The following is a 26,494-nucleotide window of genomic DNA, read 5'->3' as shown; positions in this document are numbered from 1 at the left end:
TGACGATGACATCTTCGAGGAGGATGAGCACTTCTTCGTGCGGCTGCTGAACCTGCGCGTGGGCGATGCTGAGGGCATGTTCGAGGCCGACTCCGAGGACCACCCCAAGGGCAAGCTGGTGGCGCCGCTGGTGGCCACGGTGACCATCCTGGACGACGACCACGCTGGTATCTTCGGGTTCCGGGAGCGGTCGGTGCGGGTCAGCGAGTGCCAGGGCCACGTGGAGGTGACGGTGGTGAGAAGCTCGGGGGCGCGGGGCACCGTCATGGTGCCCTTCCGCACCGTGGAGGGCACGGCCCGAGGAGGAGGAGTGGACTACGAGGACGCCAGCGGGGAGCTGGAGTTCCGCAACGACGAGACGGCGTGAGAGACTCCAGGGGACGGGGGGAGTGAGGGATGAGGGGTGGAGGTGCGAGAGGGAGAGGATGGAGATGGAAGAGGAAGAGGGTGGTTGGGTCATTGGTTCGGCCATTGGTTGGGTGGAGATGGAGGAGGATGGAGGATGGATGGATGATGGATGGATAGAGATGAAAGAGGAAGAGGATGGACGATGGATAGGGAGATGATGGATGGATGGATGGGTCATTGGTTGGTCGCAGATGGAAGAGGATGGTTGGGTCGTTGGGTGGGTGTTTGGAGGGAGGAAGAGGAGAATGGATCATGGATGGATGGAAACACCATCATCATCGTCATCCAGAGTTATCAACCAGTCACGGTCATCGTCATCGTCATGGTGATGACAAGGAGGAAGGCTATGACGGGAGATGATGATGACGCTAAATGATCATAATGACGGTGGATGATGATGATGATGACGACTGGTTGATAACTCTGGATGACAATGATGATGATGACGATGCCATGGCTGCCCTGTTGTCCCTCTCGCCGCAGGAAGACGCTGCAGGTGAAGATCGTTGACGATGAGGAGTACGAGAAGAAGGAGAATTTCTTCATCGAGCTGGGGACACCGCGCTGGCTCAAGCGTGGCATCTCGGGTATGGGGACACCCAGGGGACACTGAGGGAGGGGACACTGAGGGGACACCAGGGGTCTCATCACTGTCCCTCCCCTCTCTCCTCAGCTCTTCTGCTCGCCCAAGGTAGGAGCCTTCGGCCTCGGACACGTCCCATGACCATGGATGTCCTCATGACTGTGTATGTCGCCGTGTCCCCACACTGTGTGCTCATGCCAGGTCCCCATGACCCCGTGATGTGTCCCCCTGTCCCCATGTCATTGTCCCCATGGCCCCACACTGTGTCCTCATGCCCTGTGATGTGTCCCTGTGTTGTGTCCTCGTGGCACCACCTCATGTCCCCATGTCCTCACATTGTGTCCCCATGCTGTCCCCACACCATGTCCCCACCTTTGTCCCCAAACCATGTCTTCATGTCCCCACACCCACACTCTGTCCCCACACCATGTCCCGTACCATGTCCCCATGCTCTCCCCACACTGTCCCCATGTCCCCATACCATGTCCCCAGGCAGGGGACAGCGAGCGGCAGCTCTCGGCCGAGGAGGAGGAGGCGCAGCCACGTTGTCCCCGTGTCCCCACACTGTCCCCATGTCTCCCTGTCCCCATGCTGTCCCCACGCTGTCCCCACGTCCCCATGTCCCACACCATGTCCCCCGGCAGGGGACAGCGAGCGGCAGCTCTCGGCTGAGGAGGAGGAGGCGCGGCGAATCGCCGACATGGGAAAACCCGTGCTGGGTGACAACCGGCGCCTCGAGGTGGTCATCGAGGAGTCCTATGACTTCAAGGTGACCCTGGGTACACTGGGGGACATCGGGGACGCTGAGGGGACGTGGCCTGATTGTCCCCTGATGTCCCCAGAACACGGTGGACAAGCTGATGAAGAAAACCAACCTGGCCACCGTCATCGGCACCCATTCGTGGCGAGAGCAGTTCCTGGAAGCCATCACCGTCAGCGCAGGTGGCACTGGGGTCCCTGATGTCCCCAGGGTCCCCGAGGTGTCCCCAGGGTCCCCTGAAGAGCCACAGTGTCCCCCTGCCATTCCCAGGGCCACAGTCAGTGCAGGTGGCAGAGGATCCCCAATGTCTCCTTGGTGTCCCCAAGGTCTTCTCAGGGTCCTCCCACCTTGCCCAGGGTCCCCTAAGGGACCCCAATGTCCATCCTTTGGCCATCACCTTGGTGACACCACCCTGGGACCCCCAATCCTGGTGCTACCACCTTGAGGACCCCAACTCTAGTGCCACCACCATGGTGTCCCCCATCTTGCTGTCCCCCATCACTCTGGTGCCACCACGGGGACCCACAGCCCTGGTGCCAGCGCCTTGGTGACCCCAACTTTGATGCCACCACCTTGGTGACCCCAACCCTGATGTCACCACCCAGCAACCGCCGCCCCAGCCCCAATGTCCCCCACCTGGTGACACCCCGCTGTCCCCACAGGTGACGAGGATGAGGACGACGAAGGCCGCGAGGAGCGGCTGCCGTCGTGCTTCGATTACGTCATGCACTTCCTGACGGTGTTCTGGAAGGTTCTGTTCGCCTGTGTCCCCCCCACGGCGCTGCTGGGGGGCTGGGCGGCCTTCGGCGTCTCCATCCTCCTCCTCGCGCTGCTGACGGCGCTCATCGGGGACCTGGCCGCCCACTTTGGCTGCACCCTGGGCCTCAAGGACTCGGTCAACGCCGTGGTCTTCGTGGCCCTGGGCACCTCCATCCCCGGTAAGGGACACCGGGGACATGGTGGGGATGTGGGGGTAAGGGGACAGGACAAGGGACAGGGACCCTGGGCCTCAAGGACTCGGTCAACACCATGGTCTTCGTGGCCCTGGGCACCTGCATCCCTGGTGAGGGACATTGGGGACATTGCTGGGGACATCACTGGGACATGGGGATGAGGGGGTGGGATAAGGGACAGGGTCTCAAGGACTTTGTCAACTCCGTGGTCTTTGTCACCTTCAACATCCCCGACGTCCCCAATGTCACCCTGAGCTCCCAATACCCTGGATGTCCCCAACGTCCCGATTGTCCCCAAGGTCCTGGATGTCCCCAACGTCCTGATTGCCCCCAATGTCCCCCCAGACACCTTTGCCAGCCGCGTGGCCGCCCTGCAGGACCCGTGCGCCGACGCCTCCATCGGCAACGTCACCGGCTCCAACGCCGTCAACGTCTTCCTGGGCCTGGGGCTGGCCTGGTCGGTGGCCGCCGTCTACTGGGCGGCTCAGGGACGTCCCTTCCTGGTGCCCCCCGGCACTTTGGCCTTCCCCGTCACCCTCTTCACCATCTTCGCCTTCCTGGCCATCGCCGTGCTGCTGTGGCGGCGCCGGGCGCCCATCGGGGGCGAGCTGGGGGGGCCCCGAGCCCCCAAAGTGCTGACGGCCGGGCTCTTCCTGCTGCTCTGGCTGCTCTACGTGCTCTTCGCCAGCCTGGAGGCGTATTGTCACATCCAGGGCTTCTGAATGGGGACCGGGGGGACTGGGAGGGGCTGGGGGAATGGGACAGAGGGGACAGGGATCCCTTGTGACACCCCTTGGCCAGCCTGGAGGTGTATTGTCACATCCAGGGCTTCTGAATGGGGACCGGGGGGACTGGGAGAGGCTGGGGGAACAGGGACAGAGGGGACAGGGGTCACCCAGTGTCACCCCAGGGCTCCTCTTGGCCAGCCTGGAGGCGTATTGTCACATCCAAGGGTTCTGAATTGGGGGACTGGGAGGGACTGTGAGAACCGGGGGAACAATGGGGACAAGGACAGGGGCCAGCCAGTGTCACCCCATAGCTCCTTTCAGCCATCACTGCCACATCCAGGGGTTCTGAATGGGGACTGGGGGGACTGGGAGCACTGGGAAGGACTGGGGGACATGTTAGGGATGGGGACAGGGATCACACCGTGTCACTCCTTGGCCAGCCTAGAGGTGTATTGTCCCATCCAGGGGTTCTGACTGGGGGGACTGGGAGGGACTGGGGGGGACTGAGGAGAATTGGGAGGGGCTGGGTGACACTGTGGGGACAAGGAATGAGGGGATAGGGGACACTCTGTGACACCCCAGAGATCTTCTTGGCCAGTCTGGCCATCACTGCCACATCCAGGGGTTCTGACTGGGGGCACTGGGCTGTACTGGGAGCACTGGGCATTAACACAGGCCAGCAGGAGGTGGCGGCCGGGGACAAGGACGGGTCCTTGAGGTTCCCCCCCCCGCGATGTGCCCCGGTCACTTTTGGGGTTCCCCTTTGTCCCCTCAGGGCCTCCCTGCCCCACTCTCCTTTTTTGGGTCCCCCCCACCCCAGGGATGCCTCAGGGACCCCCAGGACTTCCCCCAAATCGCCCCCGAGACCCCCAAACCCCCTTAGAGACCCCAAACCCTTTCAGGGACTCCCAAATTTCCCAGCCCGGGGTCGTTTCTTATCTCGCAGCGTTTGTAAAAGGGAGGGGGGGGGGGGGAAGGGGGGGGAGGGGCGTGATGGGGTGGGGAGGGGTGGGGGGCTTGGGGGGGGGTCTGGGAGCTGCACCCCCCAAAAAAACCAACCAACCAAACAAAAAAAACCAGAAACAAAACCAAAAATAACAAAAAAACCCCAAAACCAAACCCGGCTGTGAGTGAGTGCGAGACCCAGTGGCGTCACACGCACAATTACGTCACTCTTGCGGAGTTTAGGGTGACGTCACCCCTCGGTCCCGCCCCGTGGCTACGGCCGTAAAGCGCGCGGCTGTCGCAAAGGGCGCGGGAGACGTGAAAGGGCAAGCAGAGCGTTGCCATGGCGACTGACATGGTACCCCCCCCCCCCAAAATAATATCCCAGGTGACACCAAAAAACACCTCGAGGGACCCAAAAACACCCCAGAGACTCCCCAAAATACCCAATACCCTGGGATCACCAAAAAGATCCCGAGAACCCCCCGAAACACCTCAGGAAGCCCCAAGAACACCTCGGGGACCTCCCAAAATACCCTGAGGACTCCGAAGAACACTTTAGGAACCCCAAAAACGACCAGGAGACCCCTAATAACACACCGGGGATCCCCAGAAACACCCTGGGGACCCCCAAAAAGCCCTGTGGACCCCAAAACCACCCCGGGGGCCCCCAAACCCCTCCAGAGGTTCCCGAAGCCCCTTCAGAGGCCGGGGGGGGGGGGGTTGCCGTAAAGCGCAGCGGTGGTCGCGCTGAAGCGCCGCATTACCGTGGTTACCGCCGCGCAGTACCGCGCGTTGTCACGGCGACACTAACCGGAGGGGTGCCATAAAGCGGAGGGGGGGGCGGTGGCGTTGCCGTGGCGACCCCGGCGGAGCCGTAAAGCCGCGGCGGCGTTACCCGGGTGATGGGCAGTAAAGCCCGGCGGGTGCGGCGCGGCAGTGTCGCGTTGGCGCGCAGTCATGGCGGTGCCGAACGGGGCCGGGGCCGCGGCCGGGACGGGCCCGGGGGGAACCGGGCTGGGCCTGGGGGGCCCGGCGGGGCCCGGCGGGGGTCTGAGAGCCGCGGCCGGCCTCTACGAGCAGCTCAAGGGAGAGTGGGGCCGCAAGAGCCCCAACCTGGCCAAGTGCGGAGAGGCCCTGGGCAGGCTGAAGGTGAGAATTGGGATTTGGAGGATCTGAAAGAGGATTTGGAGGGATTGTGGGTGTCTGAGGGGCGATTCCAGGGGTCGGGGGGGGCCTCACACAGGATTTGAGGGTCTAAGGGGGAATTTGGGGGATCTGAGGGGGGATTTGGGGGGCCTCAGAGGGGATTTGTGGGGTCCGAGGGGTTCCCTGCTACTGGGGCTGAGTGAAATCCTGATTTTGGGGGAATGAATGCGGAATTTGGGGTCTCTCGGGGAGGCGTGTCCCGAATTCTGGGGATCCTCGGGATTTTGGGGTGTCCCAATCCTCTCTTCTCTCATTTCCTGCCCGAGCTGTAAACACCCATTAACAGCCAGCCATTAATTAATCCCAAACCATTTATTAACTGGGTGAATCAGGGGTGAGGGGACCCCCCCAGGGTTCCCCCAAATCTCCCCAAATTCCCCCCAGGTCGCTCTCCTGGACCTGAATTTCCTCCCCACCTCGGGCTCCTCCATGACCAAGCAGCAGCTGATCCTGGCCCGTGAGTGCCCCCAAATGTGCCCAAATCGCCCCAAAATTCCCCGTTTTGGGGGTTCCTGAGGGGAGTGGTGGGGTTGAATTCCCAGAAAAATGGTCCCAGAATTCTGCTGAAATCCAACCCAAATGGCTTTTAAATTTAATCTAAATCCCCTCAAATCCAACTCAAATCTCCCTAAATCCAACCCAAATCACCCTAAATTCAACCCAAATCCCTCAAATCCAACCCAAACTCACCCAAATCCCCATTAAATTTCCCCCAAAGCCCCCTAAATTTCCCCCAAATCCCTTCAAATCTGACCCAAACCCCTCAAATCTCACCAGAACCCACCCAAACGCCCCTTAAATCTCCCCCAAACCCACCCAAATCCAATCCAAATCCCCCCAAATCCTACCCAATTCAACCTCATTCTCCCCCAAATGCCCCCAGACCCCTCTGGCCCTGCTCCAACTGCTTTTCCCAGCCCAAAATTCCCATTTTTCCAGGGGATATCCTGGAGATTGGGGCCCAGTGGAGCATCCTGAGGAAGGACATCCCGTCCTTTGAGCGTTACATGGCCCAGCTCAAGTGCTACTACTTTGACTATAAGTGAGTCTGGGGGCGTTCCTGGGTGTCTGGGGGGGGATTCCAGAGGGTCTGGAGGAGGATTTGGGGATATTCATGGGGGTCTGGGAGGGATTTGGGGGGTCGGGGGGATTCCTGGGGCTCTGTGCGAGGGACATTTCTGGAAAACACCTCGAGGGACCCAAAAACACCCTAGGGACCCCCCAAAATACCCTAGGATCACCAAAAAGATCCCAAGAACCCCCCCCCCCCCACCACCAAAAAAAAAAAACCAAAAAACCAAAACCCACCTCATTTCTGGGTGTCTGCGTGGACCCCCCGGGGCTGTCCCCGCTTCCATCAGCCCCCAGAACATTCCGGAACCCTTGGCAGGGAGGAGCTGCCCGAGTCGGCGTCACGGCACCAGCTGCTGGGGCTGAACCTGCTGTTCCTGCTGTCCCAGAACCGTGTGGCCGAGTTCCACACCGAGCTGGAGAGGCTGCCTGCCCCTGACATCCAGGGGAACCTCTTCATCAGGCACCCCGTGTCCTTGGAGCAGGTATTGGGGGGATTTGGGGGGTCCTGGGGGAGTTTAGGTGGGATTTGTGGCTGGAATTCCACTTGGAGCTGATCTGTGCCATGCTGGGGAGGTCTGAACCTTTTTGGGGGTGTTTTACCCCAGTTTTGGGGTATTTTATCTGATTTTTGGTTGTTTTACCCCATTTTTTGGGGTATTTAACCCCACGTTTTTGGTGTTTTATGCCATTTTGGTGGTGTTTTGCTCTTTTTTGGGTGTTTTACCCCATTTTCCATATGTTTATTCTTATTTTTGAGGTGTTTTATCCCATTTCTGAGTGTTTTATCCCGTTTTTTCCCCCAGTACCTGATGGAGGGCAGCTACAACAAAGTGTTCCTGGCCAAGGGCAACATCCCAGCAGAGAGTTACACCTTCTTCATCGACATCCTGCTGGACACCATCAGGTCTGGGACTCCAAAAATCTTCCTCACAATCCCCCTGAAACCCAAATCCCAAAATTCCCCCCCAAAATATCCCCAAAACGACCCCAAAAATACCTCAAACCCACTCTGGACAGAGCTACACCTTCTTCATCGACATCCTGCTGGACACCGTCAGGTCTGGGACCCCAAAAATCCTCCCCAAACCTCTTCTCTCCTCTACCAGACTCCCTCAGAACCCCTGAAAATCCCCCCAAAATTCTCCCTGATCCCCTCCAAACCCCCTCAAATCCCCCCAAAATCCCCTCATAAGCTCCCCAAACCCCCTCAAATCCCCCCAAATCCTCTCTGATCCTCCCCAAACCCCCTCCAATCCCCCCCACCCCCCCCCCACATCCTCCCACACCCCCTGAAGCCCCCTGTGATCCCCACAACCCCAGGGATGAGATTGCTGGGTGCATCGAGGCCGCCTACGAGCGGATCCTGTTCCCCGAGGCTGCGCGGATCCTCTTCTTCAGCTCGCCCCGGAAAATGACCGACTACGCCAAGAAGGTACCTGAGGAGCCCCAAAACTGCCATGAAACCACCAAAAACCACCCTGAAATACCTCAAAACACCCTAAAACTGCCTTTAAACCACCCTGAAATACCCCAGAATTATCCCCAAAATACCCTGAAATGCTCTGAAATACCCTAAAACCACTCTGAAATACCTCAGAAGCAGCCCTGAAACACCCTGAAACCACCCAAAACAGCCCTGAAATGCCCCAAAATATCCCCAAAACCACACTGGAATACCCAAGAACACCCTGAATGCCCAGAAATACCCCAAAACAGCTGCAAAACATCCTGAGATACCTTTGTAACACCCCAAAACAATCTGAAATCACCCTTTAATATATCAAAACACCCTGAAATACCCCCCAAACAGCCCCAAACCAATCAGAGACCATACTGAAATGCTCTGAAATATCCCAAAACCACGTTGAAATACCCCAGGACACCCTGAAATACCCAAGACCACCCCCAAAACGCCCCGAAACACCTCCCAACAAACCTGAAACACCCTAAAACCACCCTGAAACACCCCAAAACCAGTCTAATGCGCCATAAAACGGTGGTTCAGAACCTAAAATCCCCCAACGTCTGCCTCAGATCCCCTCCAACCTTCCCCAAACCCCCTTCAACCCCTTCCAGTCCTCCCCAAACGCCTTTTTTTAACCTCTTTCTTGTTTCTTTCCCAGCGGGGCTGGGTGCTGGGCCCTTCCAACTATTACAGCTTTGGGGGGCGGCAGCAGAAGGCCGAGGACCCCCCGATCCCCTCGACGGAATTGGCCACGCAGGTGATCGAGTACGCCCGGCAGCTGGAGATGATCGTCTGAGGGCCTCTCCAAACAGCAGAATTCCCCCTCGGTTCCTCTTATTCTTGTTTTTTCCTGTATTTTTTGCCTTTTTTTTGCAGGTTTCAGAAGGTTTAAACTGTTTTTTTTGTTTGTTTTGTTTTGTTTTTTTAGTTGTTTTTTTTGTTTTGTTGTGTTTTTTTTTGGTTTTTTTTTTTTTGTTTTTTTTTGGTTTTTTTTTTTTTTTTTTTTTTTTTTTGTGAGGGGTTTTAGCTGTTTAAAGATGATTTGGGCACCCCTCACGTTGAGACCGCAAAATTCCCCCCAAACCCTGTTAATTCTCCTTAATTTCGTTATTTTATTGCGCTTTTTGGGGCGGGGTTCAAGGGCTTTAAATATTTTGGGGGGGGGCGGTTATGTATTTAAAAGTGGTTTTGATGCAAGGGGGTCTCGCTAAAACTCCTGGGACCCCCCAAAAATCCCAATTTATTCCCATTTTCTTTTCTGTTTTGTTACATTTTTTAGGGGCAATCTCGGTATGGGGACCCCAAAAACCCCTCAGACCACCCTAGAGCAACCCCAGATCTCCCTTTTAACTCCCATTTCCCCGAAGTTTTTGGTTCTTTTGGTGCGGGGATTTGGAGACACCCCCGCCCCGCATCCCCTTTTTGGGCAGAATGGGGGGGGGGGGGCTGAGCCCACTCCTCAAAAAAACAAACCTCCAAATGCTTCAATAAAGTGCTGGAGCCAGAGCGAGGCGATTTGGGGGGTTCGGCGTCGTTTGGGGCCATTTTGGGGCCGTTTCGGTCCTGAGGGGCCCCCGAATTGGGGAGGGGGCGGTGCCGAGCTCACACGAGAAGCCCCGGCCCCTTTCATCTCATTGGCTGAGGATTCCCGCGCTGTGCGCTGATTGGTTGAGGCAACCCTGAGGGGTTCTCCCCGGGAAAAAACAGGCGCGCGTTGAATGAAAGGGCTGAGATGATTAGGTGGCGGGAATGAGAGGAGCGCGGTGATTGGTTGGGCCAGCGCGGCTTGTGGCCAATGAGAGTGTGCGGGCCGGGGTTGAAATGAGGTGAGGCGGGAGTGCGCCGCCTTGCGGGCAGGGGAGGGAAGGCTCAGTGCTCCCAGTTAAACTCTCCTAGTTACTCCTAGGGTACTCTCGGTTATCCCGAGTGCCCGGCCAGTTAGCCTCAGTGCTGGAGAAGAGGGGGAAAGTCCCCATCTGAGCTAACCACGTGGGCGGGGCCCACACACACCTGCCAATCGCAAGGGAGAACATCAGCAAATCGACCAATCAGAGTGCGGCGTTGCAGGCGCGGGTGTTGATCGACGTGCAGCTCAGCCAATGACTGAGCGACATGCCTGGTGGGCCAGACCAGAGGACGGGGCTACTCGACGCGAGCCAATGATGGCCAGATGATGATGATGGACGTTCGCGTCTCAGGCGAAGGGCGCTGTGGGAAGACGGAGGTGGGATCTGAAGGTTAGACAAGAAGGGCGGGGCCTCGCCCTGACGAGCAACCATTCGTCTAATCAACGCGGTGGGCGGGCGGACCGCTGCGCGCGACGGCCAATGGTATTCTCAGGCAGGTTTTGAAAGGCAGCTCAGCGGACTAATAGACGCTGGATAGCGTCTGTGGCTGGGCGAATCACAACGGCCCGCGGCGCCGCGGGTGTGGCGGGAACAGTTTCAGCCAATAGAATGCACGGTCGCCTTGATTGACGCGTGGGCGGGCCAATGGGGGGCGTGTCGTGGGCGGGACGGCGGAGCGGGGCGCCATGTCGCGGCGGCGGTGGCGCGGCCCTCAGGGCGCCGAGGGCGGCGGGCGCGGAGCCGACATGGGGAAGATGGCGGCGGGCGGCGGCGGCGGCGGTTCGGGCCGATATTACGGAGGCGGTGGCGGCAGCGAAGGCGGGAGGGCTCCTAAACGCCTGAAAACTGAGAGCGCAGAGGCGCCGCCTCACGGGCCCGGTGGACCGGGGGGCGGCGGTGGCGGGGCCGGAGCTGGAGGATCGGTGAGAGCGGGGGAAAGGTGGGCAAGGGAGTTTTGTGTGGGGAGGAGGAGGAGGAACAGCTTCTTGAGGCGGGAAGGAAGGTTCAGAGCGTGGTAAATATGGCGGCAGCGGCTGAAGGCGGGTAAAAAGCCCCTGTGAGGGGGAAGGAGGGGTCTGAGGCGGCAAAGATGGCGGGAAGGGCTGAGGAGATCCTCATGAGAGTTAAAAGGCAGGAAGAGAAGTTGAGACAGAGAAAAGAGATTTTTCTGAGGGAAAAAATGTGGGGGATGAGAGTTGTGAGGGGGAAAATGTGGCGGGAAGGGCTGAGGGGAGGAAAAAAAAAACCTTCTGAGAGCGATTGAATATTGAGGGGGGAAAATATTTAGGGTGCGAATCGCCCTTTTGAGAGAGTTAAGTTTGAAGGAGGGCGAGCCCAGGCTCCTTTTTCCCCGGCCTGGCCCCAAAGCCGTGGGGTTTTTGGGGGTATGGCGGGTCCCCAGCCTCGTGGGACTGTCCCCAAGGTGTCCCTCCCGCTGGATCCCCGCAGGAGAATTATGAAGATCCCCACAAGACGCCAGCGTCGCCCGTGGTTCACATCCGCGGCCTCATCGATGGCATTGTGGAGGCTGACCTGGTGGAGGCGCTGCAGGAGTTCGGGCCCATCAGGTGGGGATACCAAGGACACCAGGGTGGCACGGTGGGGACAGGATGAGGGTGACGTGGTGATGAGGGGACGCTCCACGGTGGTGGTGACACACTGTCGTGCTGTGTCACAGTTGATCCTACAGCAATGGTTACAATACTCTTCTGTCCCTTGTCCCAACTGCACGGAGGTGACGCTTTGGGGTGGTGATACCACGAGCTGATGACACCAGAGTGACGTTGTTCCCTGTCCCAGCTACGTGGTGGTGATGCCCAAGAAGCGCCAGGCCCTGGTGGAGTTTGAGGACATCCTGGGCGCCTGCAATGCCGTCAACTACGCCGCTGACAACCAGATCTACTTCGCCGGGCACCCAGCCTTCGTCAACTACTCCACCAGCCAGAAGATCTCCCGGCCTGGGGACAGTGACGACGCACGCGGCGTCAACAACGTGCTGCTCTTTACCATTCTCAACCCCATCTACTCTATCACCACGGTCAGCAGGGATGGGAATAGGGGTTTATGGGGGTTTTACTGGGGTTTGGGGAGGGTTTATTTGGGTTTGGGGTCACCACCAACATGCTGCTCCTCACCATCCTCAACCTGATCTATTCTGTCACCACAGTGGATGGAGGTTTGGGGTGTCCTAGCTTGGGTTTTTGGGGCTCTGGGCTGTATTTTTGGAGTCCCAGGTTGGTTTTTCGGGTCCCAGAGTGGTGTTTTTGGGGTTCCAGGCAGGTTTTGGGGCCCCACTGACCCCTCATTTCCCACAGGATGTTCTCTACACCATCTGCAACCCCTGTGGGCCCGTGCAGAGAATTGTCATCTTCCGCAAGAACGGTGTGCAGGCCATGGTGGAATATCCTGGAGTGAATTTGGGAATCCCAGAGTCTGGGGCTGGGGGGGGGGAGGTCCCCAAAATCCCCAAACCCCGCTAGCCCCCCTGAATTTCCCCTGGGAATTCCCCAAGCCCCCAAATCACTTGAGGGCTCAGGTGGCCCCACCTGGCTCCCCATACCCCCCTGAGGTCCCAAAAGTCCCCAAATCCTGGTGGGAATTCCCCAAATTTCATTGGGAAGTTCCAAAACCCCTTTGGGACCTCCTGAAACCCAAGTGGGAATTCTACAAATCCCATTGAGTATTCCCAAAATCCAGTGAGAATTCCCAAAAGCCCTTTGACAATTCTCCAAATCCCATTGAGAATTACCAGAATCCCTTTGTGAATTCCCCAAAATCCCGTTGGGAATGCCCCAAAATCCCAAGTTTTCCCTTGACCTGGGCACGTTTGACTCGGTGCAGAGCGCCCAGCGCGCCAAGGCCTCGCTCAACGGCGCTGACATCTACTCGGGCTGCTGCACCCTCAAGATAGAGTACGCCAAGGTGAGCACACCTGGATGCACCTGGACACACACCTGGGGATACCTGGGACACACCTAGGGTCACCTAGGGGTACATGGGAACAACTAGGGACACCTGGGGACATACCTGGGGACAGATGAAGTATGCATGGGAACACCTGGGGAGGGGACACGTGGAGGTGGTTGGAGGCACCTGGGAACGCATTGGGACATACCTGGGGACGCACCTAGGGGCACCTGAGGACACGTGTGAACACACCTGGGGGTACCTGGACACATTTGGGGACCCACTTGGAGATATCTGGGGACAACTGGGGGCATGCCTGGAGATACCTGTGCACACCTGGGGGCACCTGAGAACATGTAGGACCATACCTGGGGGTACATGGGCAACCTGGGGGCACCTGAAGGCATGTGAACACACCTGAGGGTACCTGGGGGCACACCTGGGGGGTACCTGGGCAGACCTGGGCAGCTTCCAAACCCTCCCCTCCCCACTGCCCCCCCCAGCCCAGCCGCCTGAACGTGTTCAAGAATGACCAGGACACCTGGGACTACACCAACCCCAACCTGAGCGGGACAGGTAATGCAGCACAGCCACACCTGGGCACATCTGGCCACAACCCTGCCGCAGTCCTGGGGGATTTGGGGCTCACGAGGAGGGGTTTGTGTTGGGGGCTCACCTGAGCCAGGTGTGAGAGAGGGAGGGGCCACACTCCTGGTGGAGTTTTTGGGGAAAATTCCTGGAATTTTGGGGGAGTTTGGAAAGGGGGAGGGGTCATTGCTTTCTTACCTGGAGTCTGGGGGGGTTGTAGGGGTCACACACTGGGCACAAAAAGGCCATGACTCCTTTCCCCACAAGTGACTTTTTGGGGTTATTTTGGAGTTTTTTGGGTCATCCCCACCTTTTGTGGGGCCCAGTTCCAGGCTGGGAAGCAATGGCACCGAGCCAGGGGGTTCCTCCTAAAATTAAGGGATCTTTCCCAAAAACTGTGGGATCCTTCCCAAAGAGTTGGGGAATCCTTCCCAAAAAATTGGGAAAATCTTTCTTAAGAATTGTGGGATTCTTCCCAGGAATTGGGGGATCCTTCCCAAAGAATTGAGGGATTGGGAGGGGTTTACCTTGGGCAGCTGCGAGCACATTCTGGGTGGATTCAGCCTCGCCTCCTCTTCCTCCTCCTCCTCCACATCCCTCACACCACACGGGGGGGGGGGCCAAAATCACGGAGAAAAACACCTGAAAAAAAACCCCAAAAAAAGCACCTGCAGGACCCCCCGTCGAGGGACACGGCACAATCCATCCACCACTTCCCCCCCCAAAAAACAACAAACCCACCAAAAAGTGATCCCCCAAAATTCCAAGCAGGAATAGAAAAAACAAAAACACGAGGCCGAAGGGGCCCCCACAAAACCAAACCAAATGGCAGAGCGGAGAAATCCGGCACGTCCAGGATTCGGTGTTTAGGAATTCTCTCATCTCCAAGGCACAAAGCCCCTGGTGGGTTTTAGGAATTCAGCAACATGGACACATCCCAAGGACATTTCCTTAGGAATTCTCTCGCTCCCAGAGGCACAATTCGGGTGAATTGTAGGAATTCAACAACATCAATACACTCCAAGAACATTCCTTTTAGGAATTCTCTCACTTCCAAGGCACTATTTGGGAGAATTTTTAGGAATTCAACATCATCTGCACAACCCAGGAGGCATTTCCTAGGAATTCTCTCACTTCCAAAGGCACAAAACCCGGTGGGGCTTTTTTGTGAGTTCTCTCAACATCAGCACACTCCAAGAACATTCCTTAGGAATTCTCTCACTTCCAAGACACAAACCCGGTGGTTTTTAGGAATTCAGCAACATGGACACACTCCAGGAACATTTTCTTTAGGAATTCTCTCTCAAGACACAGTTCTGGTGATTTTAGGAATTCCGCAGCATCGACACACTCCAAGAGCAATTCTTGGGAATTCCACAACATGGACACAACCCAAGAATATTTCTTTTAGGAATTCTCACTCTTCCAAGGCACAAATCTGGTGATTTTTAGGACTTCAGCAACACGGACATAACCCAAGACACAATCCAAGAACATTCTGGTGGTTTTTTTAGGAAATTCAAAGGCACAAACCTGGTGTTTTTTAAGGAATTCTCTCATCTCCGAGGCACAGACACGGTGGGTTTTAGGATTTCAGCAACATGGACACACTACAAGACACAAAGCAAGAACATTTTGGTGGTTTTTAGGAATTCTCATTTCCAAGGCACAAAACCCGGTGGTTTTTTTAGGAATCCTGTGACATCGACACACTCCAAGAGCAGTTCTTGGGAATTCCACAACATGGACACAACATCCCAGGAGGCTTTTCTTATTAGGAATTCTCATTTCCAAGGTGCAAACCCCCGGTGGGTTTTAGGAATTCTCTCACTTCAAGGCACAAGGACCTGGTGGGTTTTAGGAACTCGACATCGGCACATTCCAGGAGATTTTCTTTAGGAAATCTCTCATTTCCAAGGCACAGACCCAGTGGTTTGTAGGAATTCAGCTGTTGGACGCATTCCAAGACACAATCCAAGAATATTCTGGTGGTTTTAGGAATTCCACGACATCGACACAACCCAAGAGCAATTCTTAAGAATTCCACGACATGGACACAACATCCCAGGAACATTTTCTTTAGGAATTCTCTCATTTCCATGACACAAACCCGGTGCTTTTTAGGAATTCAGCAACACCAACACATTCCAGGAACGTTTCTTTAGGAATTCTCATTTCCAAGGCACAAACCAGTGGAATTTTTAGGAATTCTCTCACTCCCGAGGCCCAAAAGCCGGTGGTTTGTAGGAATTCAGCAACATGGACACATCTCAAGGCATGGACACATCCCAAGAACATTTTTTTTTAGGAATTCTCTCATTTCCAAAGCACAAACCCGGTGGTTTTTTAGGATTTCAGCAGCATCAACCATCCCAAGACACAATCCAAGAACATTTTGGGGTTTTTGTAGGAATTCTCTCACTCAAGACACAGTTCTGGCGGTTTTTAGGAATCCTGTGACATCGACACACTCCAAGAGCAGATCTTGGGAATTCCACAACATGGACACAACATCCCAGGAGGCTTTTTTTAGGAGTTCTCATTCCCAAGGTACAAAAACCCCGGTGAGTTTTAAGAATTCAGCAACATGGACACATCCCAAGAACATTTCTAGGAATTCTCTCACTTCCAAGGCACGAACCTGGTGGGTATTTTTTCGGGAATTCTTGCAACATCGACACATTCCAAAAATATTCCTTATGAATTTTTTTCACTCCCAAAGGCACAATTGGGGACGAATTTTAGGATTCCAACATCAGCACAAACCACAGGAGCATTTCCTAGGAATTCTCTCACTTCCAAAGGCAGAACCTTGGTGGTTTTTGAGAATTCTGCAACATGGACACACTCCAAGGACATTTTTAGGAATTTTCTCCCTTTCAAGACCCGATTTTGGTGGCTTTTGGGAATTTCACAGCACGGATACGCCCCAAGGACGGTTTTTCTAGGAATGCTCTCATTCCAAGACCCGATTTTGGCGTTTTTTAGGAATCCTCTCGGCACAATTGGCGTCTAAGAGCTCTTTTTTTTTCCTTAGGAATTCTTTCCAAACCCTGATTTTTTTTTAGGAGTTTCCTCACCACCTTCAGGACCCCGTTTCTGGTGGGTTTTTAGGCATTTTCCACAAGGCTGCTTCCACTCTCCAAGGGGTTCTGGGTTGTTTGGCTTTTTTTTTAGGAATTCTCTGACTTCCGAGAGCTGATTTTGGGTGAGTTTTAGGAATTTTCTCACTTCCAAGCTCCATCCTGGGGGGGTGGCTTAGGGGTTTACCCACTTCCAAGCTGTTAATTTTAAAGGTTTTTAGGAATTTCTGAGCTTCAAAAACCATTTTTGGTTGTTTTTAGGACTTCTCTCCCTTCCCAGACCATTTCCTGGGGTTTTTTTTAGGATTTTCCTCGCCACCCTTGACTCTCCAAGACCATTTTTGGTCATTTTTAGGAATTCTCTCCCTCCCAAGGCCAAATCCCAGCACTTTTAGGAATTCTTTCACATCCACGATGCAGTTCTGAGGGATTTTAGGGAATTCTCTCACACTCTAGACCATTTTTGGGGCATTTTTAGGAATTTCCTCACCACAGTTGACATCCAAGACCATTTTTAGGTGATTTCCAAGAATTCCTTCATTTCCAAGGCCACATTTTAGTATTTTCAGGAATTCTTTCACTTCCAAATCCACATTTCACTATTTTTAGAAATTCTCTCAATTCCAAGGCCACATTTTCAGTATTTTCAGGAATTCTTTCCCTTCCAAATCCACATTTCACTATTTTCAGAAATTCTCTCAATTCCAAGGTCACATTTTCAGTATTTTCAGGAATTCTTTCCCTTCCAAATCCACATTTCAATATTTTTAGAAATTCTCTCACACCCAAGACCTTTTTTTGGTCTCTTTGGGATGTTTTTAGGAATCTCCTCAGCACAGTTGACATCCCAAGACCATTTTGAGGTGATTTTCAAAAATTCTCTCACTTCCAAATCCACATTTTCAGGAATTCTCTCACTTTCAAAGCCACATTTCAATATTTTTAGGGAATGCAAGACCACATTTAAATACTTCCAAGAATTCTCTCAATTCCAAGACAGTTTTTAGGTCATTCTCAGTAGTTCTCTCAATTCCAAATCCACATTTCAGTATTTTCAGGAATTCTCTAACACCCAAAACCTTTTTGTGGTCTTTTTTGGGTGTTTTTTAGGAATTTCCTCAGCACAAGTTGCCATCCAAGATGGTTTTTAGGTGATATTTAGAAATTCTCTTGGTTCCAAATCTGCATTTCAATATTTTAGGAGTTCTTTTAATTCCAAATCCACATTTCAGTATTTTCAGGAATTCTCTCAATTCCAAATCCACATTTCAGTATTTTCAGGAATTCTCTCAATTCCAAATCCACATTTCAATATTTTCAGGAATTCTCTCAATTCCCTGATGGAATTCCAGTGGTTTTAGGAACTCTTTTCCTTTCCACAGCACAGTTCCAGTGGTTGCAGGATTTTTTTTTTTTTTTTGTCTATTCCACTTCACAATTCCAGTGGTTTTAGGAACTTTTCTCAGTTCACTTCACAATTCCAGTCATTTGAGGGAATTGTCTCCATTCCCTGCCACAATTCCAGTGATTTCAGGAACTCTTCTCCTTTCCACTTCACAATTCCAGTGGTTTCAGGAACTCTCTTCCAATCCAACTTCCATCCAAAACCCTTCTGGAAAATCTCACCAAAACCCCGCCCTTCCAAAAAAATCCAAACCGGGAGGGCCCTGAAAATCCCCGAAAAAAATCCCCAAAATTCAGGAACATTCCAGGACCCCCCCCAGACCTTCGGGGCCCCCCCAAAGCTGGGTCTAGGCGCCGTTTTTGGGGGATTTTGGGGCCGTTTTGGTGACTTTTGCTCCGCCTGTGCCGCAGGGGCCGCGCTGGGAGCAGCCGCGGGTAAGAGGAGCCCCTTCCCCAAAAATAAAATCCAAAATGGACTTTTTTGTCCCCCCCCCGAGCAGCTGTAAGTAGCCCCTCTTTTTGTCTTTCTTTTCTTCTTTTCGTCTTCTCTTGAGCCAAAAAAAAAAAAAATAAAAATGGGGGGGAAAAGGAAAAAAATAGAAAAAATGTTGAAAAAAGAATTGAAAAGAAGGGTGAAGGAATTGTCAAGAAATGGGGAATAAATGGCGGGAAAATTGTAAAAAAACTGCAAAAAAGATTGGAAAAGAAAAGGGAAAAAATTGTAAAAAGCAAAGGCTAGGAAAAAATTGCCAAAAAAAAGTAGGAAAAAATGCCCCCCCTCAAAAAAATTAAAAAAAAAAAAAAATTGAAAAAAAACCCCCCAAATTAAGAAAATTTGCAAAAAATGGGTAAAAAACTCACAGAATTCCTGGAGGGGGGGTTTTGACTGAAATGCTGCGTTCTGAACCCAGTCCTGCGCTTGATCCTCGCCCCCCAAGTGCTGGGGGGGGGGGGGGGGGAAGCTCGTTAATGTCTGTAATTAACAATTAACAGGGTAATTAATAACTTGAAGGTTAATTACCCTGAGCTTCGGGGGGGCAGTTTGGTTCATGGGAGTGTCCCAAAATCTCTGGGAGGGACCCAAACAAAATTCTCTTCTGGTGGGGGGCAGGGTCTGGGGGGTTGTGACCCCTGTGTGACCCCCCCCCGGGTGTGTCCCCTCCCCTGTGACCTCCCTGTGACCCCTGTGTGACCCCCAGGTGACCCCGGCGGGAACCCGAACAAACGGCAGCGGCAGCCGCCCCTCCTGGGGGACCACCCGGCCGAGTACGGTACGGGGGCAGCCTTGGGGGGCTGGGGGGCAAATTTGGGAGGTTGGAGGCAGATTGGGGGGTCTGGGGGATGAATCTGGGGGCTGGTTTGGGGGGCTGGGGTTAAATCTGGGGGGAAAATTTGGGATGTGGAAGTTTGGGAGGGTCCCACGGTGGGGTGGGGGGCCACAAACTGAGAGGGTCCTGTGTCATTAATTTGGGGGCTCCCACAGTTTGGGGGCCTCTCTCTGCCCCATTGCTCACCCCCGGCAGGATTTAGGGGGTCTCTGGGTGTGCCCCCCTGACTGTGGGGTGTCTCTGCCCCATTGCTCACTCCTGTCAGGATTTAGGGGGTCTCTGGGTGTGCCCCCCTGACTGTGGGGTGTCTCTGCCCCAGTGCTCACTCCTGTCAGGATTTGGGGTCCCCCCCTGACTGTGGGGTGTCTCTGCCCCATTGCTCACTCCTGTCAGGATTTAGGGGGTCTCTGGGTGTGCCCCCCTGACTGTGGGGTGTCTCTGCCCCATTGCTCACCCCCGGCAGGATTTAGGGAGTCTCTGGGTGTGCCCCCTGACTGTGGAGTGTCTCTGCCCCAGTGCTCACTCCTGTCAGGATTTGGGGTCCCCCCCTGACTGTGGCGTCTCTGCGCCCCCCCAGGCGGCCCCCACGCCGGGTACCACCACGGCCACTACCACGACGAAGGCTACGGGCCTCCTCCTCCTCCTCACTACGAGGGGCGGCGCATGGGACCCCCCCCCGTGGGCGGGGGGCACCGCCGGGGGCCCGGGGGGCGCTATGGGGGGCACCCCCAGTACGGGCACCCCCCCCCGCCCCCACCCCCGCCCCCCGACTACGGCCCCCACGCCGACTCCCCTGTGCTGATGGTCTACGGGCTGGACCAGGCCAAGATGAACTGTGACAGGGTCTTCAACGTCTTCTGCCTCTATGGGAACGTGGAGAAGGTCAGGAGGGGGTTGGGGGGATTTGGGGGGTCCTGGTGGGGTTTGGGGGCTGCAGTAGGGCTGGACCAGGTGGAGGTAAGTTGTGGCAGGGTCTCTGTGGGAGCACAGAAGGTGAGGAGGGGGATTGGGGGGAATTTTGGGGGGAATTTTGGGGGGTCCTTGGGCCAAGTCACGATGAGCTAACATCAGGAAGGTCAGGGAGGGTCCTGCAGGGGAACTGTGGGGTCCTAGGGGGATTTTGAGGATTCCTGCAGGAGGTTTGGCCCCTGTCCCAGGTGTCCCCTCACCTGTCCACGTGTCGCCTCTCCAGGTGAAGTTCATGAAGAGCAAGCCGGGCGCAGCCATGGTGGAGATGGCCGATGGTTACGCCGTGGACAGAGCCATCACCCACCTCAACAACAACTTCATGTTCGGCCAGAAACTCAACGTCTGGTGGGTCATTTCGGGGGGAATTCGGGGCTTTTTTAGGGTGTTTTGGGCTTTTTTGGGGGGTGTTTTTTGCAGCCGATTTGGGGTTTTTTTAGGGTTTTTGGAGTGGGTTTTGGGGTTTTTCAGCCCACTGACCTGTTTTTTTCCCCTCTGGGGGTTTTCAGGATGAATTTTTGAGGATTTGTGATGTGTTTTTCCCTCCACAGTGTGTCCAAGCAGCACGGAGCGATGCCAGGGCAGTCGTAGAGCCTGGAGGACGGGATTTCGGGGCAGGATTTTGATGTTTTTCTCTCTGTTTTTCCCCGTGCAGCGTGTCCAAGCAGCACGCCATCATGCCGGGGCAGTCGTACGGCCTCGAGGACGGCTCCTGCAGTTACAAGGATTTCAGTGGCTCCCGCAACAACCGTTTCTCCACCCCTGAGCAGGCAGCCAAGAACCGCATCCAGCACCCCAGCAATGTCCTGCACTTCTTCAACGCGCCCCTGGACGTCACCGAGGACAACTTCTATGAGGTGGGCAGGCTGCTGCTTTGTCCTCATCTTCATCATCCTGATCATTGTTGTCATCGTCGTGCTCACCTTCATCCTCCTTATCCTCCTGCTTCATCCTCATCTTCATTGGCCTCCTGATCCTGCTTCATCCTCGTCCTCCCTTTTCCTCTTCTGTTCCTCCTCCTGCTTCATCATCCTCCTCCTCTACCTCCCTTTTGCCCTTCTCCTCCTTTTCCTCTCCATCTCTGCTTTGCCTTTTCCTCTTCTTTTTTTCCTTCTCCCATTTCTTTTTCTTCTCATTTTGTTTTTTGAGTTCTTCCTGCTCCTTCTCCTCTTCCCTTTCTACTTTTCCTCCTCCTTCCTTATCCCCAAACCCCCCCATATCCTTCCCTGACCCCCCCAAGCCCCCCAGTGACCCCTTGTGTCCCCCCAGATCTGTGACGAGCTCGGTGTCAAGCGCCCCTCCTCGGTCAAGGTGTTCTCAGGGAAGAGTAAGTGTGAGGGGAAGGGTCCCTGAGCCCCCTGTGACCCCTCTCTGACCCCCCTGTGAGCCCCCTCTGACCCCCCTGTGACCCCCAGGTGAGCGCAGCTCCTCAGGGCTCCTCGAGTGGGACTCCAAGAGTGACGCCCTGGAGACTCTTGGCTTCCTCAACCACTTCCAGATGAAAAACCCCAGTGAGTGACTGTGGGGGGAGCTTGGGGGGGGGGGTCCCGGGGGGTCTGGGGGGGTCCCAGCCTGGTTTTTGGGGGTTCCACGTGTCCCAAAGTGTCCCCAAACGTCCCCAAACATCCACCAGGGCATGGCCAGCCTCATGTTCCCAACCCCAGGGAACACTTGTGGGTCTCAGGAGGGTTTTTGAGGTTCCCGGGGGGGGGGTTCCAGGTATCCCCAAAACATCCCTAGGTGTCCCCAAGGGTCCCCAGGCCTTTAGCTGGCTCCATATCCCAACCCCCGGGGGACATTTCTGGGTCCCGGGTGGTTTTTGGGGCTTCCAGGGGAGGTTTGGGGGGATCCCAGGGTGGCTTTTGGGTGGTTTTGGGGTTCCCAGCTGTCCCCAACCCCATATTTGTCCCCCCACTGACCCCCTTGTCTCCCCCCACAGACGGGCCCTACCCCTACACGCTCAAGCTCTGCTTCTCCACGGCGCAGCACGCGTCCTAAGGGACTCCCCGGGACCTCCAGAATCCCCCCGGGACGCTCCCGTTCTCCCCCTTTTTTTAAGCCCGAGGGGTGGCACACAGCGCCCCTCCCCCACTGTTTGTTCTCTCCCCTCCCCCCATTTTTAAGGACCCGACCGGGCCCCATCCCCTCAATAAAGTTGTTTGGAAAACGAAACCCGAAAGGTCTGGGGAAGATTTGGGGGTTTTTTGTTTTGGGGAGTTTTAAGAGGATTTAGGGGAGTTCAGGAACTCTCGAGAGGGGTTGGGGGGGGTGTGTCAAGCGTCACTTCCGCCTCGGTAGGGCGGGGTGAAACACGTCACTTCCGCCAGCCCGGGGTGGCGCGGCACACCTCGCGCTCCCATTGGCTGCGGAGGCCGGAAGTGCGGGAGGCCCCTAGCGGCGGGCGCGGTGCGATGGCGGCGGGGCTGGCGCGGCTGCGGAGGGCACGTGAGTGGCGGCCCCGGGAGGGACACGGGACCCCCGGGTGACCTTAACCCCACCCAGACCCGTCACGTGACCTTACCGGGACGCCGCCCCAGTGACCTTGACCTCGCCTCCAGACCCATCACGTGACCCCCAGGGCCCCCTCGGTTCGTCCCAGTTCGTCCCAGTCCCTTCCCAGTCTGATCCCGGATGGTGTCGGAGGCTGTGAAGGCTCCGGGACCCCCCCAGGGCCCTGGAGATGCTGCTCCAGCAGGTCCCAGTCCCATCCCAGTTCCTCCCAGTTCCTTGAGCCCTGCTCCAGTCCTCCCCCAGTCCATTCCAATGCCTCGAGCTGTGGTCAGCAGGTCCCAGTGCCGTCCCAGTGCCCCCCAGTCCATCCCAGTACCTTGAGCTCTGCTCCGGTGTCCCCCGTTCCTCTCCAGTCCATCCCAGGCTGGTCCCAGTGCTGCTGCGGGCCCAGCCAATGGCGTCAGAGGCTGTGAAGGCTCCGGAGACCCCCCAGGATTCGGGGACCCCTCGGGAGTTTGGGACCCTGCGGCTGCAGCGGGAGCGGGGCCACGTCCTGCACCTGGAGCTGAACCGGCCCCAGAAACGGAACGCCATGAACCTGCAGTGCTGGAGGTACTGGGGACACTGGGAGAGACTGGGATGGAACTGGAAGGGGATCTGGGGGGACGCCCTAGGACACCCAGCTGGTCCATACTGGTGTCCTGTGGCCCAGGGAGCTCCGGGAGTGTTTCCAGGAGCTCTCCCAGGACCCCTCGTGCCGTGTCATCGTCGTGTCCGGGGCCGGCAGCGCCTTCACTGCTGGTGAGCTGGAACAGCCCTGACCCCTGGGACCCGCCCCAAACCCCCAGGACCCTTGTGACCCTGTCATCCCATGAACCCCTGGGATGCCCCCAAACCCTCAGGACCCCCCTAAACCCCCAGGACTCTTGTGACCCTGTGACCCCATGAACCCCTGGGGCCCCCCAAACCCCAAGACCCTTGTGACCCTGTCACCCTGTGACCCCATGAACCCCTGTCACCCTTGTGACCCCCCCCCACAAACCACCTGTGATCTCTGTGACCCACATGGCCTCTGACCCCACTGTGACCCCAGGGATTGACCTCTCTGACCTGGCCTCGCTGGTGGCTGACCTCCCCGAGGACGTGGCCCGACGGGCCTGGGGCTTGAGGCAGCGTGTGCTGGAGCTGCAGGAGAGCTTCAGTGCCATGGAGAGGGTGAGAGGGACCCCCAGGGCCCCCCAAAACACCCCCTGACCTCCCTAACCCCACCCTGAGCCCCCCAAAAACCCACCGTGACCCCCCTGACCCTGCAGTGCCCCAAGCCTGTGATTGCTGCTGTGCACGGACCCTGCATTGGAGCTGGTGAGAGAAACGGGCATGGGGTCAAGATTTGGAGTTGGGGTCAGGATGGAAAGGGTGGGGTCAGGATTTGGGGTCGGGGGGAATGGGAGAACTGGGATTGGGATTGGAGTGGGGCAGGGATAGGATCAGTGGGGTGAGAACGGTGGGATTTGGGGAATTGGGATATTGGGGTGGGAATGGAAACAATGGGGTGGGAATTGTGGGGAATGGGATTGGGATCAGTGGGGTGGGGGAACAGGAGGATCAGCATTGGGATGAAGAGTGGGAATGAGAATGAAGAGGAGAGTGGGGATGGGATAGAGTGAGAATGAGGATGGGGTAAAGTGGGAAGAGGATGATGGCTTCTCCCCTCCCAGGTGTGGATCTGATCTCAGCCTGTGACATTCGCTTCTGCTCCCAGGAAGCCGCGTTCCAGGTCAAGGTGGGACACGAGCCACTCCCCTGAGCCCCCCAGGTGTCCCCAAATTGCCTGGGACCCCCAAAGATGTCCCCAAGTGTCCCCGGTGTCCCCACAGGAGGTGGACATGGGGCTGGCAGCTGACGTGGGGACCCTGCAGCGCCTCCCCAAAATCGTGGGGAGCCAGAGGTGGGTGAGGGGCACGGGAGGGGCACAGAGAACCCCCTGGGACCCCCAAAGATGTCCCCAAATCTCCCCGATGTCCCAGCCTGGTGAATGAACTCGCCTTCACTGCCCGCATCATGAGAGCCCCCGAGGCGCTGAGCTGCGGCCTGGTCAGGTGGGGACCCCAAAATTTGGGGCGAGGGAGCTCAAAATCTGGCGTGGGGGGGACGACACTCCTGAATTTGGCTTGGGGGAGCTCCAAAATTTGGGGTGGGATTTTTTTTGGTGAATTTTGGTTGGATTTTTGGGTGAGTTTTGAGTGGATTTTGGGTGGTTTTGGGGTGAATTCAAGGTGAATTTTTGATGGATTTTTTCATGAATTTTTGGTGGACTTTGGGATGGATTTTTTGGTGGATTTGGGGATGGATTTTTGTGAATTTGGGGTGAATTTAGGATTAAATTTGGGTGGATTATGGGGTGAATTTTTCAGGGAATTTCGGTGAAGACCTTTGGCTGAATTTTGGGGTGAATTTGGGGTGAATTTGGGGTGTATTCTGGTATTAATTTTGGGGTGTGCCCATCTCCCAGCCGGGTGCTCCCCGACAAGGAGACGCTGCTGGAGGTGGCCCTGGAGGTGGCCTCGGCCATCGCCGCCCGCAGCCCCGTGGCCGTGCAGGGCACCAAGGTCAACCTGCTCTACTCCAGGGACAGGCCTGTCACCGAGGGGCTGCAGCACATGGTGGGTGACAAAAACACCAAAAAACCCCCCCAAACACATGATCACCACCCTAAAATACCCCCAAAACCTTAAAAAAAAAAAAAAAAAAAAAAACAAACGAAAAAAGACATTGTCACCACCCCCAAAACTCAGCCTGGTCTACTCGAGGGACAGGCCTGTCACCGAGGGGCTACAGCACGTGGTGGGTGTCCCTGTCCCACATCCCCATAGCTGTCCCCAGGTGTCCCTGTCCCCAGGGATGTCCCATTCCCATCCCCAGGCATTCTGTCCCTGTTCCCAGGAGTGTCCTGTCCTTGTCCCCATGTCCCTGTCCTGTCCCTAGGTGTCCCTGTCCCCAGGCCACCTGGAACATGGCCATGCTGCAGTCCCTGTCCCCATGTCCCTGTCCCCAAGTGTCCTGTCCCTGTCCCCAGGCCACCTGGAACATGGCCATGCTGCAGACCGAGGACATCCCCAAGTCGGTGCAGGCGGCGCTGGACAAGAAGGGACCTGAGGACATCCCCTTTGCCAAGCTCTGATGTCCCCTCAGTGTCCCCAAGGTCCCCTTCCCCTCTGATGTCACCCCAGTGCCACCGACATCACCGACGTGCCCTTGGCTGAGCTCTGGTATCACCTGTGTCCCCAAGGTCCCCTTGCTCATCTCTGGGGCCACCTCAGTGTCCCCCAATAAACATGTTTGTCCCCACCTGTCCTTGGATTTGTCATTGAGGGGGTCCCTGTGTCCCCAAAGTGCCACCAGGGGTCTGGGGGAGGCCCCAGGGAGGGATTTGGGGGTGGATTTCAGGTGAATTTAGAATGGATTTTGGGAGGATTTGGGGCAAATTTTTTAGGTGGATTTTGGTTGAATTGTTGGTGAATTTCAAGTGGATTTTTTTGGTGGAATTTGGGTGAATTTGAGGTGAATTTTGGGGTGGATTTCAAACTCAGTACCTGTTGTCCTCAAGGGACCCACCCGATCACTGAGGGATTATTTTTCTCCTAAAATAAAACAAATACTCAACCTAGATATTTATATAACAAGTAACATTTACCTGTCTTAGGTTGCAATGCTGTCTTTTAATTCCATTATCAGCTGGTAAAACCATTTGCAACAGGTTTGTTTAATCCCTTCCAGGACCCATCCTCTGCCCAG

General features: G+C 55.7%; 4 protein-coding genes across 5 annotated transcripts; all 4 read left to right on the top strand.

The window, feature by feature from the left end:
• The first annotated feature begins 7 nt into the window (after positions 1-7).
• Positions 8-3,426, top strand: LOC136374775 (sodium/calcium exchanger 2-like). The gene is made up of 7 exons (XM_066340165.1): positions 8-363; positions 892-995; positions 1,082-1,099; positions 1,636-1,760; positions 1,834-1,933; positions 2,414-2,689; positions 3,050-3,426. Exons 1-7 carry the CDS (start codon positions 77-79, stop codon positions 3,424-3,426), a joined length of 1,287 nt encoding a protein of 428 aa, XP_066196262.1. The 5' UTR covers positions 8-76.
• A 1,859-nt stretch (positions 3,427-5,285) lies between these two features.
• PSMD8 (proteasome 26S subunit, non-ATPase 8) lies at positions 5,286-8,961 on the top strand. 2 transcript variants are annotated; one of them, XM_066340160.1, is made up of 7 exons: positions 5,293-5,529; positions 5,971-6,043; positions 6,526-6,628; positions 6,977-7,142; positions 7,464-7,564; positions 7,981-8,092; positions 8,784-8,961. In XM_066340160.1, the coding sequence occupies exons 1-7, from the start codon at positions 5,338-5,340 to the stop codon at positions 8,919-8,921; spliced, it is 885 nt and encodes a 294-aa protein (XP_066196257.1). In that variant the 5' UTR covers positions 5,293-5,337; the 3' UTR covers positions 8,922-8,961. The 2 variants fall into 2 exon arrangements, with proteins under 2 accessions (XP_066196258.1, XP_066196257.1); XM_066340161.1 differs by lacking the exon at positions 7,981-8,092 and having other exon boundaries at positions 5,286-5,529.
• A 1,675-nt stretch (positions 8,962-10,636) lies between these two features.
• HNRNPL (heterogeneous nuclear ribonucleoprotein L) lies at positions 10,637-22,420 on the top strand. Its single transcript, XM_066340164.1, has 13 exons — positions 10,637-10,895; positions 11,422-11,540; positions 11,773-12,010; positions 12,288-12,373; positions 12,798-12,894; positions 13,383-13,455; positions 19,154-19,225; positions 19,860-20,164; positions 20,475-20,596; positions 20,904-21,105; positions 21,518-21,575; positions 21,664-21,759; positions 22,188-22,420. The coding sequence occupies exons 1-13, from the start codon at positions 10,659-10,661 to the stop codon at positions 22,244-22,246; spliced, it is 1,764 nt and encodes a 587-aa protein (XP_066196261.1). The 5' UTR covers positions 10,637-10,658; the 3' UTR covers positions 22,247-22,420.
• Positions 22,421-22,637: 217 nt separating this feature from the next.
• Positions 22,638-26,047, top strand: ECH1 (enoyl-CoA hydratase 1). The gene is made up of 11 exons (XM_066340162.1): positions 22,638-22,693; positions 23,113-23,311; positions 23,412-23,500; positions 23,793-23,914; positions 24,013-24,061; positions 24,418-24,482; positions 24,577-24,647; positions 24,727-24,798; positions 25,212-25,362; positions 25,776-25,901; positions 25,989-26,047. The coding sequence occupies exons 1-10, from the start codon at positions 22,660-22,662 to the stop codon at positions 25,878-25,880; spliced, it is 957 nt and encodes a 318-aa protein (XP_066196259.1). The 5' UTR covers positions 22,638-22,659; the 3' UTR covers positions 25,881-25,901; positions 25,989-26,047.
• Positions 26,048-26,494: the final 447 nt, after the last annotated feature.

This window comes from Sylvia atricapilla, unplaced genomic scaffold (assembly GCF_009819655.1).
Source record: "Sylvia atricapilla isolate bSylAtr1 unplaced genomic scaffold, bSylAtr1.pri scaffold_125_arrow_ctg1, whole genome shotgun sequence".
In the NCBI taxonomy this organism is placed as follows: Eukaryota; Metazoa; Chordata; class Aves; order Passeriformes; family Sylviidae; genus Sylvia; species Sylvia atricapilla.
This window is presented reverse-complemented; position numbering and strand designations above follow the sequence as displayed.

Coding starts and splice junctions, on each gene's coding strand:
- PSMD8 (XM_066340160.1), top strand. CDS start 5,338: ATGGCGGTGCCGAACGGGGCCGGGGCCGCGGCCGGGACGGGCCCGGGG. Junction 5,530..5,970: donor AGGCCCTGGGCAGGCTGAAG/GTGAGAATTGGG, acceptor AATTCCCCCCAG/GTCGCTCTCCTGGACCTGAA. Junction 8,093..8,783: donor TGACCGACTACGCCAAGAAG/GTACCTGAGGAG, acceptor TTTCTTTCCCAG/CGGGGCTGGGTGCTGGGCCC.
- HNRNPL (XM_066340164.1), top strand. CDS start 10,659: ATGTCGCGGCGGCGGTGGCGCGGCCCTCAGGGCGCCGAGGGCGGCGGG. Junction 12,895..13,382: donor TCAAGATAGAGTACGCCAAG/GTGAGCACACCT, acceptor TGCCCCCCCCAG/CCCAGCCGCCTGAACGTGTT. Junction 21,106..21,517: donor CCGAGGACAACTTCTATGAG/GTGGGCAGGCTG, acceptor GTGTCCCCCCAG/ATCTGTGACGAGCTCGGTGT.
- ECH1 (XM_066340162.1), top strand. CDS start 22,660: ATGGCGGCGGGGCTGGCGCGGCTGCGGAGGGCAC. Junction 24,483..24,576: donor AAGCCGCGTTCCAGGTCAAG/GTGGGACACGAG, acceptor GTGTCCCCACAG/GAGGTGGACATGGGGCTGGC. Junction 24,799..25,211: donor CTGAGCTGCGGCCTGGTCAG/GTGGGGACCCCA, acceptor CCCATCTCCCAG/CCGGGTGCTCCCCGACAAGG.
- LOC136374775 (XM_066340165.1), top strand. CDS start 77: ATGTTCGAGGCCGACTCCGAGGACCACCCCAAGGGCAAGCTGGTGGCG. Junction 1,761..1,833: donor AGGAGTCCTATGACTTCAAG/GTGACCCTGGGT, acceptor TGATGTCCCCAG/AACACGGTGGACAAGCTGAT. Junction 1,934..2,413: donor AGCCATCACCGTCAGCGCAG/GTGGCACTGGGG, acceptor CTGTCCCCACAG/GTGACGAGGATGAGGACGAC.